The sequence below is a fragment of the Pteropus alecto genome, unplaced genomic scaffold (genome assembly GCF_000325575.1).
Source record: "Pteropus alecto unplaced genomic scaffold, ASM32557v1 scaffold86, whole genome shotgun sequence".
NCBI lineage: Eukaryota > Metazoa > Chordata > Mammalia > Chiroptera > Pteropodidae > Pteropus > Pteropus alecto.
The window spans coordinates 29,037,177-29,055,870 of NW_006442109.1; the positions used below are offsets into that span (position 1 = coordinate 29,037,177).

The window sequence follows — 18,694 nt, forward strand, 5'->3', positions numbered from 1 at the left end:
TATTTATAAGACTTATCAGATTAATTTATTATGTATTGGTGGAGCAGATAAGATGCAAAATAGGGTTGATGTAAAAGGAAATGCGATAAAAGACAGGTGAAACAATGTCTGTTGACTCTCACTCTTGTTACCATCTGTCTTGATTAGCTCACACTAGACCAGTTCACCAAAGTGAAGAGAAATTATTGTATTCCTATTTCTTCAGATTTAATTAGGATGTTTTTCTTTGATGACTGGTCTTTTATAAAAGACAAATTCCTTAATGAAATTTCCTCTGCCTCTTTATATCATAGGTATGTATTTAGTAGTCACGTATTTGATTTTTCAAAATCTTAAGACACCAAAGAGATAATATTTACTTTACATTGCATTATTAGCCTAATTATACATTTAAAAATATTTTATGTAACATAATTATTACTTTATTTCAAACGAGGAAACTTTTGGAATCCTCAGTTTAAGAAAGGTATTATTAGGAGAGTATTTTCACTGTGTGTATGGAAGAAATAAATAGAAATGCAAGATTTTAATTTGACCACAGCTATCAAATAGCACTAATTTTTGAGTCTCTTATTCCTACTATTACAACATAGCAGCATATTATATAGTATGAAAATGCTTCTATTTCCATTCTGAGATTAGTTTCTTTCCCATGTTATTCACTAAATTTCAGCTACTCCTCTTAATTAACAATATAAAAATTAAATAATTAAAAATTATTTTGATCAAGCCTATATATATAGCCATAAGTTTTAAAGTAAAATGTTTCTCCAAGGCTTGTTATGAAAACTGCAATCTTTTGCTGTTTCCCTTCATGATCATTTTTTGTTACCAGGAAAGTGCAAAGCCTTTATAAATTGTCCAGTAGATGGCAGCATCTAGTTAACATACGTACTTTAAAAAAATCTCAAAGAATTTCGAGACAGAAGAACCTGGGCTTGAACTTTAAACACACATGTGCAAACATATGCAAACCTACTTTCTACTTTTCTTCTTATTTTTTATTTTTTAAAAAGGGGACCTTCTTAGGATGAGTATTTGTTTTCTCTCCCAGTCATTTCCTTAACTTTTTATTTAAGAGTAACTTGATGGACTTTGGACTGGTGTCAGAATGGCAATTTCCAATCTGTTTTCCCTCAAACGCAAAATACATCCTAGTCCCCTCCCTTCTCACATCACAAATAACAAACAGCAAAAAGAAAAGAAAAGGAAAGAAAAGATACTTGTTCAATTGTTATTTAGTTGTTTTTTTTTTTATAGGTACCGAACACAAATGAGGCCTTGACTCCAAGAGAAAGATAAAAACCACGTTAAATTTATTTTTACCACATTTTGACTTTTTAACCCAGAGTTAATAACCTCAAGTTTAACTATGGGGATTTGGAAGTAAACAACATTGTGCTTTCTAGAGATCTCAGAGATATTTTAAAAGTCTTTCCCACCTCATCTTTGAGGGATCTCTATTAAGTTTTTCTAGAGAAATGTGAAAATCAAAACTTTACCATACCAGAAGTTTTCCCTTGGTTTTTAGCATTTATCTGATGGATAGAATTCAGTACTCTCTGAGACAGATATATCTAGTGATAGGAGCATTTATTTTTGGTGTTTTGTTACAGATTATTCTTTTTTGCCCTTATCACATTTGCCTCTTTCCAGCTCCAAATTTGTAAGTATGTGTAAGCACACAACAGGGACACAATGATCAATCTCAAAATCAAAGTGCTTTTCTGTGAAATTCAGGTATGTGATAACTTCTGCTTTTAGATGTTAAGATAAAATAGTCCAAGAAAATCTGATGATCTCTTTCTGCTTTGATTTGCAGAGGACTGGAGAAAATCATAAAACTGCTAACTGGTATAGCTAAGGAATTTTGGTTTTTAACCTATGTTGGTATCTCAGTATAGCCTAGCAATTTCTTTTGCAGTCTCCAAAATGGCTCTTCCAAATTGTTACTATGTGTTTAACCTCCTGTCAGTCTTCTGCAAGTTCTTCTCTCTGTGAGTCTTACGTACTATCCAGAGAAAATGAATCAACTGGATGGAATCCCTTCTGTATTCTTTTTTTCTGTCTCTAAACTGTACTCTGATTGTGTTCCTCCATCCCTCTTCACTCTTATCTTAGATCGAGGGAATGGTGCTCTTCTCCAAGGTCAAAGTCAATAACATCCTACCTATTTCACCCTGTCCCTGGCTCCTGATCCATTAATCACTCACTTTCTCTCTCTCTCACTCAGAGCTTCACTCTTTGTCCTCTCTGACTCCTTTCCTTCAGTTTACCATGTTCAAATCTTCTGGTCCTAAAACAGTATCAAAGAGCCATCAAACCAACCAAACATACAAATAAAACCTCTTCCCTCAGTTCTTCACCCTGCTCTCAAAAAGATACCACTCAATTTTCCTCCTTTCCTTAAAAGGTCAGACTTCTTGAAAGAATAGTCTACACCTACTGGTGCTACCTGGTCAACTTTCATTTACTCCTCAACTCAATGTTATGTATTTTCTTCTATCATACTACAGAAACTACTTCATCAGTGGTTCTCCTAAAGTCGTAATCCAGTGACATACTTCCAGTTTTTATCTTACTTGATATCTCTGTAGCATCTGACACAGTCGACCACTCTCAGAATAGTAGCATTTTTACTGCATTCATTGTTTGCTGGTGGTTCTCCTCTCCCTCCTCCTTTATTTCCCATCGTGGAAACCTAATCTTTCTTTCATATGGTTATGATTTCATCACCCATCCAGTCTTTGTGATGGTTAATTTTATGTGTAACTTGACTGGGTCATAGGATGCCCAGAGGTCTGGATAAACATTATTTCTGGGTGTATCTATGAGGGTGTTTCTGGAAGAGACCAGCATTTGAATTGATTGACTGAGTGGAGTGCATTACCCTCCCCAGTGTGGGTGGGCATCATCCAACCTGTTGAGAGCCTGAATAGAACTAAAAAATGGAAGAAGGGAGAATTTGCCCTTTCTCTACCTGGCTGCTTGAGTTGGGACATTGATTTCCAGCCCTCAGTGACAATTAAATTATTTTATTAATTCTAATTATCTTTAATTATTTGCTTTGACTTGTTAGTATATGATTACCTGGCAATAATGCTATTTTTTTGTGTTCTTTTCAATAATTATTCATATTCAGAGAACTTTAGAAGGACTTAGTGTTGAAATTCATTGAATGCATTTCAATATCTGTTTAAATTATCATAAAGTTTTTTTTACTTGACATACTTATTTAATGTTTTAAAATTAATAGATTTAAATACCAAATTAGTCTTTTTTTCCTGAGTCAATATTTCTTGGTTATGGAAGATTATTTTTTAAAATTTAGTACCATGTTTGAACGGTTAAATCTATTTAGAGTTTTTGTATCTACATTTATAAGTGAGATTCTCTCTCTCTCTCTCTCTCTTCTCCCCCCGCTCCGTGTGTGTGTGTGTGTGTGTGTGTGTGTGTTTCACAGATATATTTATATTTCACTGCATAGAATTCACATCATTTTTAGTAAGCACGTGTTCTTAATACCATCTAGTGAGAGAGAGAGAGGAGAGAGAGAGAGAGACACGGATTGTCCCCCATGTGCATGCATGTTATGGTATTGGAGGTAGAGGTTGGGTTGGGGGTGTATGTATGTGTGTGCTTTGTCAGGCTCTGTTAACTTCATAAAATGAATAGGGCTGGATGGTCATTTATTTCTATGCTTTGCAATAGTTTATATAACATAGAGATTATCTGTTCCTTAAAAATTTGAAACATTTCACTGAAAAAACCATCTGGTTCAAATAATTTCTTGGAGGCAATTCTCTCTTTTCTCAGCTTCTTTCATATTTACTATTGTGTTTAAGTTTACTAGTCTTCTGGAGTCAATTTTGGCAATATATCCATGTCACTGAAATTTTCAAGTACCCATTTCACCGAGATTTAAAATTTTACTAATGTAAAATTTCATATACAGCAGTATTTTAAAATAATAATTCTCCTTATTAATTATATGTTCCATTTCTTATTTCTAATTTTGTTCATGTTTTCCTTCTTTCCTTTAAATCTAAAATTTTTTTTTAGTTAACTTTTTGTTTTGGCATAGTTTTAGATTTACAGAAAAATTGTGAAGACAGTACAGAGATTTCCCATATACCTGGAACCAGTTTCCCCTATTAACATTAATACGGTACATGTGTTACAATTAATGAACCAATGTTAATACATTATTGTTAACTAAAGTCCATACTTTATTCAGACACTTAGTTTTTACGTAAAGTCCTTTTTCTGTTCCAGGATATCATCTAGGATACCACAATACATTTAATCCTCATGTCTCCTTAGGCTACTCTTGGCTATGCACTTTCTCAGACTTTCCTTGTTTTTGATGATTTTGGCAGTTTTGAGGAGTGCTTGCTGGTCAGGTGTTTTGTAGGATTTTCAGCAATTGTGCTCTAACTCATGTTTTTCTCATGATTTGACTAGAGTTGTATGTTCTTGGGAAGAAGACCACAGAGTAAAATGCCTTTTCCATTTAATCACATCATACTGTCAACACAGCTATCACTGTTAATGTTAACTCTGATCACCTGGCTGAGGAAATGTTTGTCAGATTTCCCCACTGTAAAGTTTCTCTATTTTCCTTTCCTTCCTATGCTGTCCTCTTTGGAAGGAAGTTACAATGTGCAGACCATACTTAAGGAGGTGAAGCATAACTCCTTGAAAGAAGAGTGTTTACATACGTTATTTTGAATTATTCTGCATGGGGGATTTGTCTATTCTCTCCATTCATTCATTCATTCAACATTTATATCAGTATAGACTTATAGATATTTATAGTTTGGGTTACAATCCAATACCACTTTATTTATTTCATTGCTCAAATTTTCCCAGCTTTGGCCACTGGGAGCCTTTCAGTTGACCCCTGTGTCCTACTGACATACTTTCATCATTGTGATTTCTAGCACTGTAAGATGCTCCAGACTCATCTTTATTTCCTACCTGAGTCCTAGATTCAGCTATTTTCCCAAGGAACTCTGGTTCCTCTGAAGAATATTAGAAACCAAAATCTGGGTGCTAGGTGTGCTTATTGCTACTGGGGAGGTGTTTCTAGGCCCTCTGGGAAAGGAAATATTTATGTTTATGCTAACCTGTTATATATATACCTATATATATTTCTATGTGTAACTATCTGCATCTGTAATAAGCTAAACATGAGTTCATACTGATGTGTCCAACTTTATTACCACATGGATCATTCTACCCTTTCCCCCTTGCTCTTCTGTAACCTCCACTCCAACAATGAGAAACCTGATTATCACCATTTACTTAATTGTTCATTTCCACTATACATGTATAGCAATATGAAAATTATTGACCTATACCTCCATAGGACACAGCTTAATCAACTGGAGTATAATGCTCATGTGCAGTTTCTGTTGCCTTTCGTCTTTCTTCACTCATTTCCAAAGTTACCTAAGGTGAGCTCCTTTTTCCTCCATTCCCTTCAGTGAATTTATTTTATGCATTTGTAAAAGAGTTAGATTGTTTTGTTAAATTCTGCATTCCATCTGGGATTCTGTGATATCCTGAATAATCTTTTGAAAATTTATATACATTAAGGTTCACTCTTTGTCCTATGAAGTTAGTGGTTTTCAAAAATACATAGCATTATGTAACCACCATTGTGGTATCATACAGAATAGCTTTACCACCCTAAAAGATCCTCCGTGTGAATTCCCATTCAACCCTCCTTTCTTCCCACAAACCCCTAGCCATGACTGATCTTTTTACTGTCTCCAATTTTCTCTTTTCCAAATGTTATATAATTGGAATCGTACAGTATGTAGCCTTTTAAGATTGGGTTCTTTCACTAGTAAGATTCATCCATGTCTTTTTGTGGCTCGATGGCTAATTTCTTTTTGTTGCTGAATAACATTTCATTCTATGGATATACCATTGGCTATGCCTTGGTTTGTTTATCACTTCGCCTATTGAAAGGTATCTTGATTGCTTCTAGCTTTTGGTGATTATGAATAAAGCTGCTTTAAACATTTGTGTACAGATTCTTGTGTAGACGTAAATTTTTATTCGTTTAGGTAATTATTTAGGAGCAGAATTGCTGGATCATATGTTAAGATTAACTTTGTAAGAAACTGCCTGTCTTCTAAATTAGCTGTTCCATTTTGCATTTCTACCAGCAAAAAATGAGAATTACTGTTGCTCTTTATCATTGCCAACAATTGGTAATGTCAGTTTTTTTGATTTTAGCCATTTTAATAGGTATATATTGGTGTCTTATTGTTTAAATTTGTATTTGCATTTCCCTGGTGACAAACAATTTTGATGCTTTTCAGATGCTTATTTGCCATCTGTGAGTTGTCTGTTTAGTGAGTTGTCTGTTTAGATCATGTGCCTGTTTTAAAAACCGGATTGCTTTTTTTTCTTACTGTTGAGTTTTAAGAATTCTTTGTATATTTTGGATGCAAATGTTTTATCAGATATGTATTTTGCAGATATTTTCTCCCAGCCTGTGGCTTGTTTTCATTTTCTTAATAGTGTCTTTTGTAGAGCAATTAAAAGTTTTTAATCTTAATAAAGTTTAACTTATCAATTTTTAATTTCATGGATTATGCTTTTAGTATTGACTATAAAAAGTCATCACCACACCCAAGGTCACATAAACTTTCCCCCTATGTTTTCTTTTAGAAGTTTTATAGCTTTTGCATTTTACATTTAAGTTTAATCCAGTTTGAGTTAATTTTTGTGAAAAATGTAAGGTCTATGTCTAGATTCTTATTTTTGTTGCATATGAACATCCAGTTGTTACAGCACCATTTGTTGAAGAGGTTTCCTCTCTCCATTGAATTGCCTTTGCTCTGTTAAAGATCAGTTGACCATATTTTTGTGGGTCAATTTCTAAATCCTCTGTTATATTTCATTGGCCTATGTGTCTGTTCTTTCATCAATACCATGTTATCTTGGTTATAATTTATATTTTCTCTTTTTAACATTGTACTTGCAGATTTTTCTTTTTATTCCTTCAAGAAGCAGTTTTGAAAATTTTTTTTTGCTAATTCTAGTTCTTTATTATTTCTTTTCTTGAACTTGTTTTGTTATTGTTTTCTCTAGCTTCTTCAGTTAAGTTAATCAAGCTCATTTCATTTGCTCTTAAAATCTTAGTCTGGTAGGGCTGCCATATAAAAATACCATAGGCTGGATGGCTTAACAGTAGACATTTATTTTCTTGTAATTCTGGAGGCTAGAAGTTCAAGATTAAGGTGTTGGACTTTTTTTTATTTTGGTGAGGTTTCTCTTCCTTGCAGTTGGCCACTTTCTCACTGTATCTTTGTAGGAACTTTTCCTTGTGCACAAGGGGAAATGAGGGGGATGGACACACACACACATATCAGGAAATTAACATTAATACAATATTTTTATCCAGTCTACAGGTTTTATTTATTCTTTGTCAGTTGTCCCACTAATATCTTTCATAGCAAAAGGAGATCTCAGATCACGTATTGCATTTAGTTGTTATAGCTCTTTAGTTATTCTTTGTTTTTTTTTTTTTTTTTTTTTTTTTTACATTGGCATTTTGAAGACTACAGATGTGTAATTTTGTGGACCACTTCTAGTTTGGGTTTGTTTTTGTTTCCACACTATTTGGTGCAGGTTATGCATTTAAAATTTAGAAAAATTTTTCAATTACAGATGACCTTAAATATTATATTAGTTTCAGGTATATCAGGTTATGTGTTTTTGGTAAGAATCTTACAGAAGTGATAACTGTGTCCTTCTCAATGGATCCTATCATAAAGCACATGATGTTGATGGTCCCATTACTGGCGATGTTAACTTCGATCACTTGGTTATGTTTCTGTTAGCCTTCTCCACTGTTAAAGATACTATTTTTTCTTATGTGCTGATTAAGTTATCTTGTGAGGAGATACTCTGAGGCTATTATCGTGTTATTCTTCGAACTTTCAACCACTAGTTTTATCACCCATTGATGATTCTTACCTGAATCAGTTATTATATCAATTATTTTCTAATTCCATTATTTCTTCTACATTAGTGTTTTTTTTCCTCAAGGAGTTAAACTCCTGCAATTGAATGCCTGACTTTCAAAACTGTTATCTTTTAAATCCAAAGCTGAGCTATGAGGCCTTTGTTCTAGGCTGTACCCACCTTCCATCTGAGGCAACAAATACCACCAATATTACCAAGACTGGGTGATGAATGACAAGGTCACAAGAATAATTTCAGCCTAGGAGAAGCCCCTAGGTTTAAAATCCTCAAATATCATCTTACTGTAATAGTTTTTAGTATTACAACTATTTATGTTTTTGTGTTTTTATAGGGGCTTTACTGTATAATTGAGTGAAACTGCTATTTAAAAGGAATTATGGGATCAAAAATAAATATATTATCACTCTAAGTATATAAAGTAACTTAAACCTATAATAAAATATAGCCTAATTGCTGACTTGCTGAGCCTGCTTTAATGAATATTTAAGACCCTTAATAATAGTGGTTGCAAAAAAATTAAAGTTTGAAAAGAACTTTAAACCTTCTCATCTTTTGAATAACTTATTCCTTTCCCTCTAAGGCCTATATCACTAATTTGCTAGATTAACTCATCAAAGATTGTACAAAGATTAAAATTGCAATGCAATCCCACTGATGCTGCATTATTATTATGAATTCCAGTTTAGGGAACTGGAATTTGCCTTTATTGTGTGAAGTTGTGTATTTTGAATTTAGTGATGTTTGTGTGTTGTAGTGAAAATATCTTTTGCCTGCTTCTTTTGTCTGTATCAACTCAGAGGGGTGCTTGAATCAGGTTTGTTTCAGAGATAGGTTGTGGATCCTGTAATTTCTTCAAGACTTGTCATGTTTTATGAAGCAAAAACATTTCTGTGCCACAACCTGGCAGATTCTCTCATGTTAAGGCATAGAGACAGACTTAAAATAGAGGCTACTTATTTATGTTATCAGATTCTTGCAAATATATATTGTCTAAATTAACTAATAGAAGAACATACAATAATTTACATTAAAACAAAGAATTGAAAAACAGAACTTCTAATTTCTTTATGGGATTAGCCTAAGAGAATAAATCACAAAACAAGAGAGCTAACTGCTAAGAATCTCCTGGGTTTTCTCTTTCAAACGTTCTTTTATCTTAATGACTGACCATAGATTTAAAATCTTCACCTTGGGGATCTAAAAGAAAAAAGAAAAACACAAAGTTACTCAGTATGCATAATCTCTGTATTATGAGTGTTGGAATTTAGATACATTGGCACACCCTTGTACATCCTCTATGCATAGAAGTTCTAGAGAAATGTTATTTGACTGTCTTGATTTCTGCTGTTTGTTTCAGTGGCTCATGTACACAAAGATGATTATAATTTTTATCTGGAATTGATATTGTCTTAAGAAATGTGTGTGGAGGGGATTGAAGAAAACTGCAGAGAATATTATTTCTTATCTTTTATTTTAAACAACTGTTCATGTAGGCATTTTCTTATTTATTTTATATGTATTAAACAAATGATTTTTTAAAAATCAATAGATCCTTCTCACTGTGAGCATGAAGATACCTTTTTCTCCGTGTTTCACACTCAAGTACCACCAGAAGAATATGAAAACCGTATACAGAATGTCAGTCAAGGTAAGTTTTAATTTGTGTAATTTTCTATATTGTCACAAGAAAATGCTAGCTGTATACAGAAATAGTCATAGATGAAATGATTTGATGTGATTTAATCCGGAGGTAGATAGAAGTTGGTGAGGTTCTAGACAAAACAAGATTGGTGATGAGTTAGTCATTGTTGAAGTTAGTTGTTGAGTGTTTATTATACCATTTTTCTACTTTGGGATGTTTGAAATTTTTTTTACCTAATAAAGAGTTAAAGAAAAGATGGCTGCAAGTAATGAAAATCTAGCTTAAGGAAAAGAGAAAATTTATGGAAAGAATTCTGGTGGTAGACAGCTTTTTTGATTCCCAAAAGCATATTCTGTAGGTAATCATTGAGAAGGAGACTATTTCAAAGTCTTAGAGAAGAGACCAACTGATCTGATTTGGGTTGGGTTAGGGGCCTACCACTGGCCTAACCAACTTGTCCAACCTAGCAATGGTTGGGGTCACTAAAGGAGCATGGCACTTTCTGCCATGGATCATCAGCAGGATGGAGAGAAGACGAGGACATTTCTAGTAAGAAAATTCTGACCAGACATTCCAATGTTTTCTCTTATAATTTATTAAAAGTGTATTTTAAAGAAACTCTTATAAATGTAGATGTGGATGCATTTAATTTGAATTATTTTAATGTTGTGTTATTTAAGAGTATATGAATCTTCAACTGAAAGAATAAACCTCATATTTCAACTTAAAAGGCTAATACAACTTGAATTATGGGAAAAAGTTATATATTTTATATCTAAGGAGGCCTGTCACCAAAAAAGTAACTCATACTCTAACTATTGGTAGTCCATTAAAAAATTATGTTACTGATTAGAAAATAAAACCCCAATCATAAAGCACAGATTTGTCTAGAAACCTGTAACTTAAATTTTAGTAAGACTTTTTTTACTCAGTTTTTATTTGAAAAGAATTTAAGTCCAAAGATCTTACTCTTTTCCTGGTTCTTTCCAGCTATTGTTGTGAAAATTTATTCTTTAATTATTAAATTTGTATTAAATCTTGGATAATTAGCTCTAAATACACAAATTGACTCTCCCTTAATCCTTTTCATTGAGGTAACCTCTCTTATAATACAAAGATCACTTTTAAGTAAACCTTGAGCTACTGGCTAGTGTTTTTCCCTTTTGGACTTTCATGTGGCAATATATCCTATCTTGTAGGGTGGACTCCATTTGTCATTTAAGAAGATTCTTCTTTATGCATATTTTTTGAGCTTTAATGAGGGATTCACATGATCTTGTTTTAAATACTTTAAACATGACTACAGTGAAAACAAGATATTTAATAAAGAGAGTAAGAGTCCAAAAGTATTTTTCTACCCTTGTTTTGAGCACTCAAAGGTTGAGTTAAACCTTCTTTGAAAGAAGGTTGACTTAGTCCATCAGTTTTCTCAACCTTTGAAATAGCTCAATACATTTATTTTGCTATCCAGAAATGAATCTGGTTTCTGCAACTTGAAAAACAAATAAAAAGAAGGTTTTTTTAAACCTCCTTTCAAAGGTTGAGAAAACTGATGGACTAGGATGGGCTCTAGGGATTTGTGTACATGGGATGTAGAACATCAAGGACGCTTATGCCCAGACCTCACTTAAAAGACAGGTTTGAACAAAAAGTTTATCGTTCAGAAAGGGTGATGGCAAATTAATAGAAGAGCAGGAAATGCCTCTAGTCTTTAGGGGAAGTTTTGTTTCATATGAAGACTAAAATAAAATATATTTTAAAATTCCCATAATATCAAAGGTTTCTCCTTCACATGTATCTCTTGAAGTTCTTTTTATATTTTCCATGATTACAAAGGAATCAACAGCAAAAAGTTTGATACATGTTAATGAATAATAAAAGTTTTATGTGAACTTCATTGCAAATTATGTAGCACGTTTATCTTTTTAATAAATCTATGTATTATTTGGTTTCTGGATCTGGAATTTAGAGGTTCTTCTATGTGTGTTTTATTTCTTATATATTTTAATATATGCTTAAGGTAAAATTTTAGCATAACGGACAATTGTAATTATGAAAAAATGTCAAACTTTTTTAATATCAGATTTTACCTATGATGTGGAAAGAAATGAGTCATTGATCAAAGCAGAAAAGAAACCTTTCTCAAATACAGAAAAGATTGAGCTCAGGGGTAAACACAGCCAGGATTTTATTAAGAGAAACATTGAGGTATGTACTTAGAAATTTAGAAGCCAGAATGTGGAACTAAATGAGTGGCAAAAATAGAAATAATTGTGTTCAATATATTTAAATAATTTTTCTTGACTGTGATACCTGTATATGTAATTTAAACAGCATGTATTACTGAGAGAAAAGTTTTTATGAACCAGTACTTAACTTTGCTTTTTGTATTCAATCCTATCCTATCCTGTCCTATTGTGTCCCTTTTAAAAATTCCAACAATAGCTCAATACATTTATTTTGCTATCCAGAAATGAATCTGGTTTCTGCAATTTGAAAAACATTTATTGAGATGAGAGCTTTAAAAGAAGTCTTCCAGATTTTAAATTACATATTAGTAAAATTGCTTTTTTAAAGTAAGGCAACTGATTTTATAGCTAGTGCTTTAGAAATTTGAATGGAAAATGCTCCTGGCAGAGCTGAAGAAGACTCTCTGACAGTACTCGAAATCTCATTTAGATGCTTGTAGGTAAGCATCGTCCACCAGCTGAGTCTCTTGGCAGCCCTTCACTTGTCACTTGCCTTGATTAGCTCCATGCTTCAAAGACTTGACCTTGGTCTTACAGGCCCTGCAGCCTGACTGTTCTCAAGGCAGACTCAGATTAACCAAGGGCACAGGGGCTCCTATATTAGACCAGGATGCTAATTAATTAATTTACAGCAAGAAATATAAGTACAGTGGACAGAAGTTTGGCTCATGGTAAACCACTGAGGTGGTAAAGTTATTAGAAAAGTATAAAGTATTAATAAGAAGAGAGAGTTAAGTGTAAAGTATTAATAAGAAGAGAGAGTTAAATAATTTTTTCATAGTTCAAGCCTGGCCCTTGTTCTACAATTGGCATGTCTTTTCCATATTGAATGGATTCATGGGTCAGCCTGCTACTGCCGAGACTAGACTTTGGGACTCTCAGTTTTTCTGTGCTCTTTGTTCCTGTGACCTGAAGGAAACCTTCTCCTACTTGATCTGTCTCTTCACGCTGGCCCATTATATGTTGATTTATTGTTTAATTTTCTAAAAGCAGTAGTATTTTTCCAGTATCCAAGTTTTTGCTGACACAGCAGCTCCACTATAAATTTCTCTTTTTCCTTTTTAACATTTAGTAACTGAATCTTTACTTAAACTCCTGATATGATATTCTTGAAATTTAAAAGCAATTTCATTTAGTAGATATATGCCACATAAGAAGTGGCAAGAAGATTCCTTTCAAATGCCCCAGCAAATATGTGTTTGCATTGATATAATATAAAGGGAGGTTTGCAAACTGTTTATTGTTTTATTTTATTTTTTTAAATAAAATGTTTGTTGGAATAGTTAACATGAGGGCCTGCTTATAGTGGGAAAATAACTTGCTTGGAGAATGGACCTATGCCAAAAATTTGACATAAAGTAAAATTACCTAGCAAATGAAAAATGCCTAATCTCTTAAATTTTTACCTTAGTGTATCTGTACTGTAGAAACTTCAGGCTTCATTTTAATTTTCCTGAACTATGAATTGCTTTGAGTATTTAATAATTTTCATTAATATATTCTGTAGTTGGCCAAGAATCAAGGAAAACCAGTGTTTATGATTGACAGAGAGAAGAAAAGGCTGGTTGAACTTTTGAAGGACTTAGATGATAAAGATTCGGGGCTGTCCAGTTCTGAGGTATGTAAACTCTGATATTCAATGACCTCTCTACTTCTTAATTTTTATTTTTTATTATGTTATTGATCCATTAGCATAAAATTACAATAATTTTTCAAATCATGAGACAATATTCTCTGACTTTAAAAAGTCCTGTTTCGCAAATTTATTTTTATTGAAATTTTCAAATTTATTCTTGGTCATTTCATTATTGACTCTCAAAGGATTATTTTATGTCATTGTAAGAGTGACTACACATTGGTTATCACAATAATAACCTCTGCTTGTGATGTTATGGGCTTAGTCATTGATGACATATAATGTGTTTCTCTGTATCCTTTTATTTTGGACATATCTTATTATCTCTAACTGGCTCTGTGATATTTCAGTTTAGTCTTCAGTAATCCTTAAGAACACTGTCCTGCTCCTGCCCAGTTAACATTGAGCATTCAGTTCCCCGAGGAGTCTGCAGAGCACAGACTGAGTCTGAGCAGATGGAACAACATGTAAAACAGGGTGCAAGTGTGGGTATTTATAGGACTGGTCACATAAAGAGTGCAGTGGCTCTGGATTTGCACTTGTTTGCACACTAAACGCATAGCAGTATTTTTTACTTCCACAAAGAAATACAGTCTCCTGTGTTTCTAAAAGCCCTTAGACCTGTCATCTAGTTTTTATTCCCCTGTTTAGTAGAGACATGATGTAGTGAATGCTGCTGACACCCTGTCCAGATCTCTTTTACCTGGCATGGCTCTGCGCATCCATCCCCCTGCCTGTGCCAAGGGTGCACAGCTATCTCCTTTCCTGGAGAGTCACCCTGGGCTAAATGGGAGCTGAGCAGCCCAGGACAGCATACCCTCCCCTACCCCGCCCTCTGACTCAAAATGAGATTAATTCTGTGGTGCAGTTTGTCTTTTAGAGCTTTCCAAGAGTCAGGTAGCTGATCTTCAACTGAGACCATATCCTTGCCTGGCTTCGTTCCCATGGCCTAGCCTGCTTCTCAGATCCCTTCTCCTGAAAGCACCCCTCCCCCCAATAAGTCACTTGAACAAGAATCCCTATCTCAGCTCTGCATCTAGGCAACCCAGCTGAAGACATGTAGGTTCAGGGAGTAGTTTTTGCTCTTGGTTCAAAAGCAGTGCATGGGCAGCAATACCTGTGGCCAGTGGGGAAGGGCCTGCCAGTCTCTGGGCGCCAGCACTGAGCATCAGCTAGCAGGAATCCTAGCCCAGCGCTGCCTGGGTCCTCCAATTTGTCAAGAGATGGTAGAAATGCAGATTTGTATGGGTAATTTTCCTCTTTTTAAATGTTGACCACTAATTCTATTAAAATTCTGTGTAGGCAAACAAAATCTCTATCCCCGTCCCTCTCCCTAAACCAAAGCAAATCTGCAGGGCATCACAGACTCCAACCTCTCTATAATTTCTGAAATGGTGAAGGCTTAATGGGGGCTGTGTCCATGAACAGACGAAGGTGTTGCTATGCCTGGGGCTGGTGAGATTGCCCAGGGAGGTCCCCTGCCAATCCAGAGGACAGCCATGCCTCTTAGCTTCAGTGTGTTTTGTGGAGCTGGGGCACGGAGTAGATAAGACGGACTGAGAAATGCCCACATAATTCTGAGATATTTTAGCTTTAGCATTCGTGGTAATTTGTTTATCTTATTAATAAAAGCTAAGGTAACAGTAAGAATGAAGGAACCTGAGTCTCACTCTTGGTTTTGTCATTAATTATGAAGTTGGGCCAGCTACTGCCCACTGATCCTCTGGGCACCAAACTATGGCATAATAGAGCTTCCTTATATATCCTAGGAATGCCCTAACAATGCATTTTTGTTATCAATACTGCCTTTCATATGTTAATTTTTTAAAAATACTTTTGTCTTCTCTCTTTATTTTAAACTCTTTTCTATCACTTAGTTTTAGGTAGATCTTTTACAGATACCATATACCTGGAGTTTTATTGCTGTTGTGTCTTTATCTTTGTTTCTTTATCTTTCATTATTATTTCCTTATTCTTTATCTTTTAATAAGGATATTTAATTTATGTATTTTTTTATGATCACTGACAATTTTTGGACCTTTTCCTGATATCCTATTTTATATTTCACTTATTATTATTTTTTGTTTTCTTAATTTTACTCCCTCTACCCCTGATCCTCTGAAAATTCAGCATCTTATTTCTGATCTGGTACTGTTAACCCTTAAGTTTTTAAAATACATTAAAACATATATTTTCTTTTCAACTTCAATAATTAGTCTCTAAAGTCTCATAGCTTAACAAAACAGGATCTTTGGTATGCTTTTTTCCCTTTCCTCCTATTTCCTCTCCTCCAGAATGTATTGAAATTACCTGGAATTTTAGTTCCAGAATATTATAAGTTTTTACCTTTAAAACCAGTATACTTATATTTTAGGAATATTTCTCAACGAATTTTTAGCTACATCATTAACTGTGTATTTAGGCTTAACTAATTGTTTATTTTTGAATTATTTTTCTGGAATTTTTTTGAAACTTCCCCTAAGAAATAATTTTTGAGTGTTTATATAGCCAAAAATTTATTTATTTTTCCCTCATTTGAATGACAGTTTCAAATGGTTTCTTCAAATGGTGGTAAGTAAATTCTAGATGCAAAATTCTTTTTTTCTGGGAGCACATAGGATTTTCTTTTTATTTTTGAGTTCACTAGTTTTATCAGAACATGCTTATATGTGTCTTTAAAAACATTTTTGTTCCGGCATGGTACTTTGTAGGCCCTTTTTGTCAGAAGATTCAAGTCTTTTTTCAGTTCAGAAAATTATCTTCAATTATTTCTTCCCTTTTATCATCTCTTTTCTCTCCTTTCAGGCTGTCTGTAAAATAGAATATCAGTTGGGAATGTGGTTGGCTGTGAGTAACAGAAAACTTTATCAAGTTTCTTAAGCAAGTAAGGAATTTATTTTTCTTCTGTAACTAGAAATCCAGGTATAAGCAGCTAGTTTCTTTCTATTTTCTGGCTCAACATTCTTAGTGTGGTTTTGTTTTTAGGTTTGCCAGATTGCTGGTATATCTATAGGTAAATGTGTCTATTTTCCAGGCAGAAAGAAAGAGGGGAAGGGTAAGAGACAGACACTCCTCTGAGGCGTTGCTTTTTCATTTGGGAAGGTATGGTGTCCCTAGGACTTCCATCTGCATGTCACTGGCCAAGCTGTGTCACATAGCCATTCTTCTTGTATGTTGCTTTAAGTGTTACTGGGGATTCAGGTATTTCACTTCTTCGTTTTTGTAGCAGAAGACGGCAAAGAAGAAGAAAATTAGAAATGAGGATTAGGTCAGTCAATGTACAAGTGTCTGCCATAGATGGGTATAGAAACTTCTGGATCTCCCCTCTAGATCTTATAACATTTTTCTCATAATCTTCATCGTTTTTGTCATTTTGCTTATATGATCTCATTTTACAGTTTTCAAGATCGGGTTTCAATCATGTCTATTCTGCTGTTTAGTTATTCAGCCTTCTTTAGAGATTGTTGTTGTTGTTTTATGGTTATTATTGTTTTTTAAACTAATATTTGCTGAGAGATTTTTCTGCAAGTTCTCTGAGGAAAAAGAGGGTCCTGTCTTATTATCCAGCATGAGAGATAGATATTTTATACAAAAATTCTGTAAAGCCAGATAGATAGTGGCTCATTTTGGAATAGAGGGGATTCAGAGGAGGAAGAGATAAAGTGTTACAGGAAGAATTTAGGAACACTTTGAAGAGGGGACGTATTTACGGTATTCTCAAATTGTATCAAACTTCTAGCTATTCCTCAAATTTGCTGTAGTCTTTCAAACTTCTGTGTACCCTTTTCTTTATGGAGTACCTCACCACATCATCTCTGAGAAATGCCTGTGCAACGTACAGGTGACTAAAATGATAATTATGTTTTAGTTCCCCAGAATTCTTGCTTCTGGTTGTTCTTTATAGTGGCATGTATAAGTGTGTGGATGTAATATTCTCTTGACTCTCTCTTGAATACTTAGAATTTTTTAAAGATTTCCTTGTATGTTGGGAACTCATACTTGCAACTAATGGCATTCTCCAAAGCCAGATGCCTCTACTGCCACCCTCCCCAGAAAAATGGGTTTTACATCAGATATCAAATTACTCACATCTAAATCAGTACTGAATATGTAAGTCTGGTTGTGGACCCCCGGTTACCGGCTTGAGCCCTCATTGTAAAGGAGGCAGGGGTGAAAAGCATTTTATGGGTTCTCTAATAGGGAGGCAAGGCTCCTTTTGAAATTTCCCTCAAATAGCAAGGGTGTCTAGAAGGTGCAAGACAGACAGAAAAACATGATACCATCTACTACATATTACATATAATTTCCTTCTGTAATTATACAGTGCATGAAGCATTTTAAATTTCATTTGAATTTAATTTAACACGTTCTTTTACCTCCCGTGTCATTAAAAAAGATAAGAATTCAGATAAGGATTTAGAATTTATGAATCAATTAGTTATTGTGATTCCATAGTTTTACTTTTTTGTGATTTTTTATTATTTCTCATTTAGGTCGTACAGTATTTATTTCACTTTTATTTAGGAAAAATTAACCAGAGTTTCTCATTTGTGAGTAATTAGGTAATATTATTTGAAAAATAATTATGTATGACTTCATATTCTACCTTACAAGTGTATGTGTTTAAAATATTTATTACTATGTCATATTTTTGTATGGATATACTATAGTCTACTCACTTTTTCTATATTTTTAGACATTTGAGCTTTTTGCCCTTGTTCTATATCATAAATAACATGGCAAAAAACATATCAGTCTGTGTTCTGGTTTCCAAGAAACAAGAGGTGGATTTTGTTTAAAAAACCAGAAAACAAATTTGTTGGGATGCTTGGGTAGCTTATAAACTCAGTGGGAAATTTGGAGAACCAGGTTTGTAAACCAGGAGATATCAAGGTTGGCCAGAAACATGGTCATAGAAACTTCTTAGAAAGAGCCTGCTTACGAGCTGCATGACAGTCACCAGACACTCCTGCTAGATGTTTACTGTTGTCACTTTCAGTGCCACCAACACTAGATATTTACTGCTACTGCTGTCGCCTTGAATCACTTTCCTACTTTCCCTATATCTTTGCATCTTTCTTTCCCTCAAGAGTCAAGGTCTGATTGGCTAAATCAAAGGCCTTTTGCTTGTCTTCTTGATGCCAGTAGGTAGGGAGAAAG

General features: G+C 34.0%; 1 protein-coding gene across 2 annotated transcripts in view; it reads left to right on the plus strand.

Annotated features, from left to right (window-relative positions):
• Nucleotides 1-18,694, plus strand: part of FSIP1 (fibrous sheath interacting protein 1) — a 151,312-nt gene that overhangs the window by 22,698 nt on the left and 109,920 nt on the right. For both annotated transcript variants that reach the window (XM_025038966.1, XM_006920505.3), the window contains exons 6-8: nucleotides 9,557-9,655; nucleotides 11,733-11,857; nucleotides 13,406-13,516. In XM_025038966.1, the coding sequence (XP_024894734.1) occupies nucleotides 9,557-9,655; nucleotides 11,733-11,857; nucleotides 13,406-13,516 (335 nt within the window). The remainder of the gene's footprint in view (nucleotides 1-9,556; nucleotides 9,656-11,732; nucleotides 11,858-13,405; nucleotides 13,517-18,694) is intronic.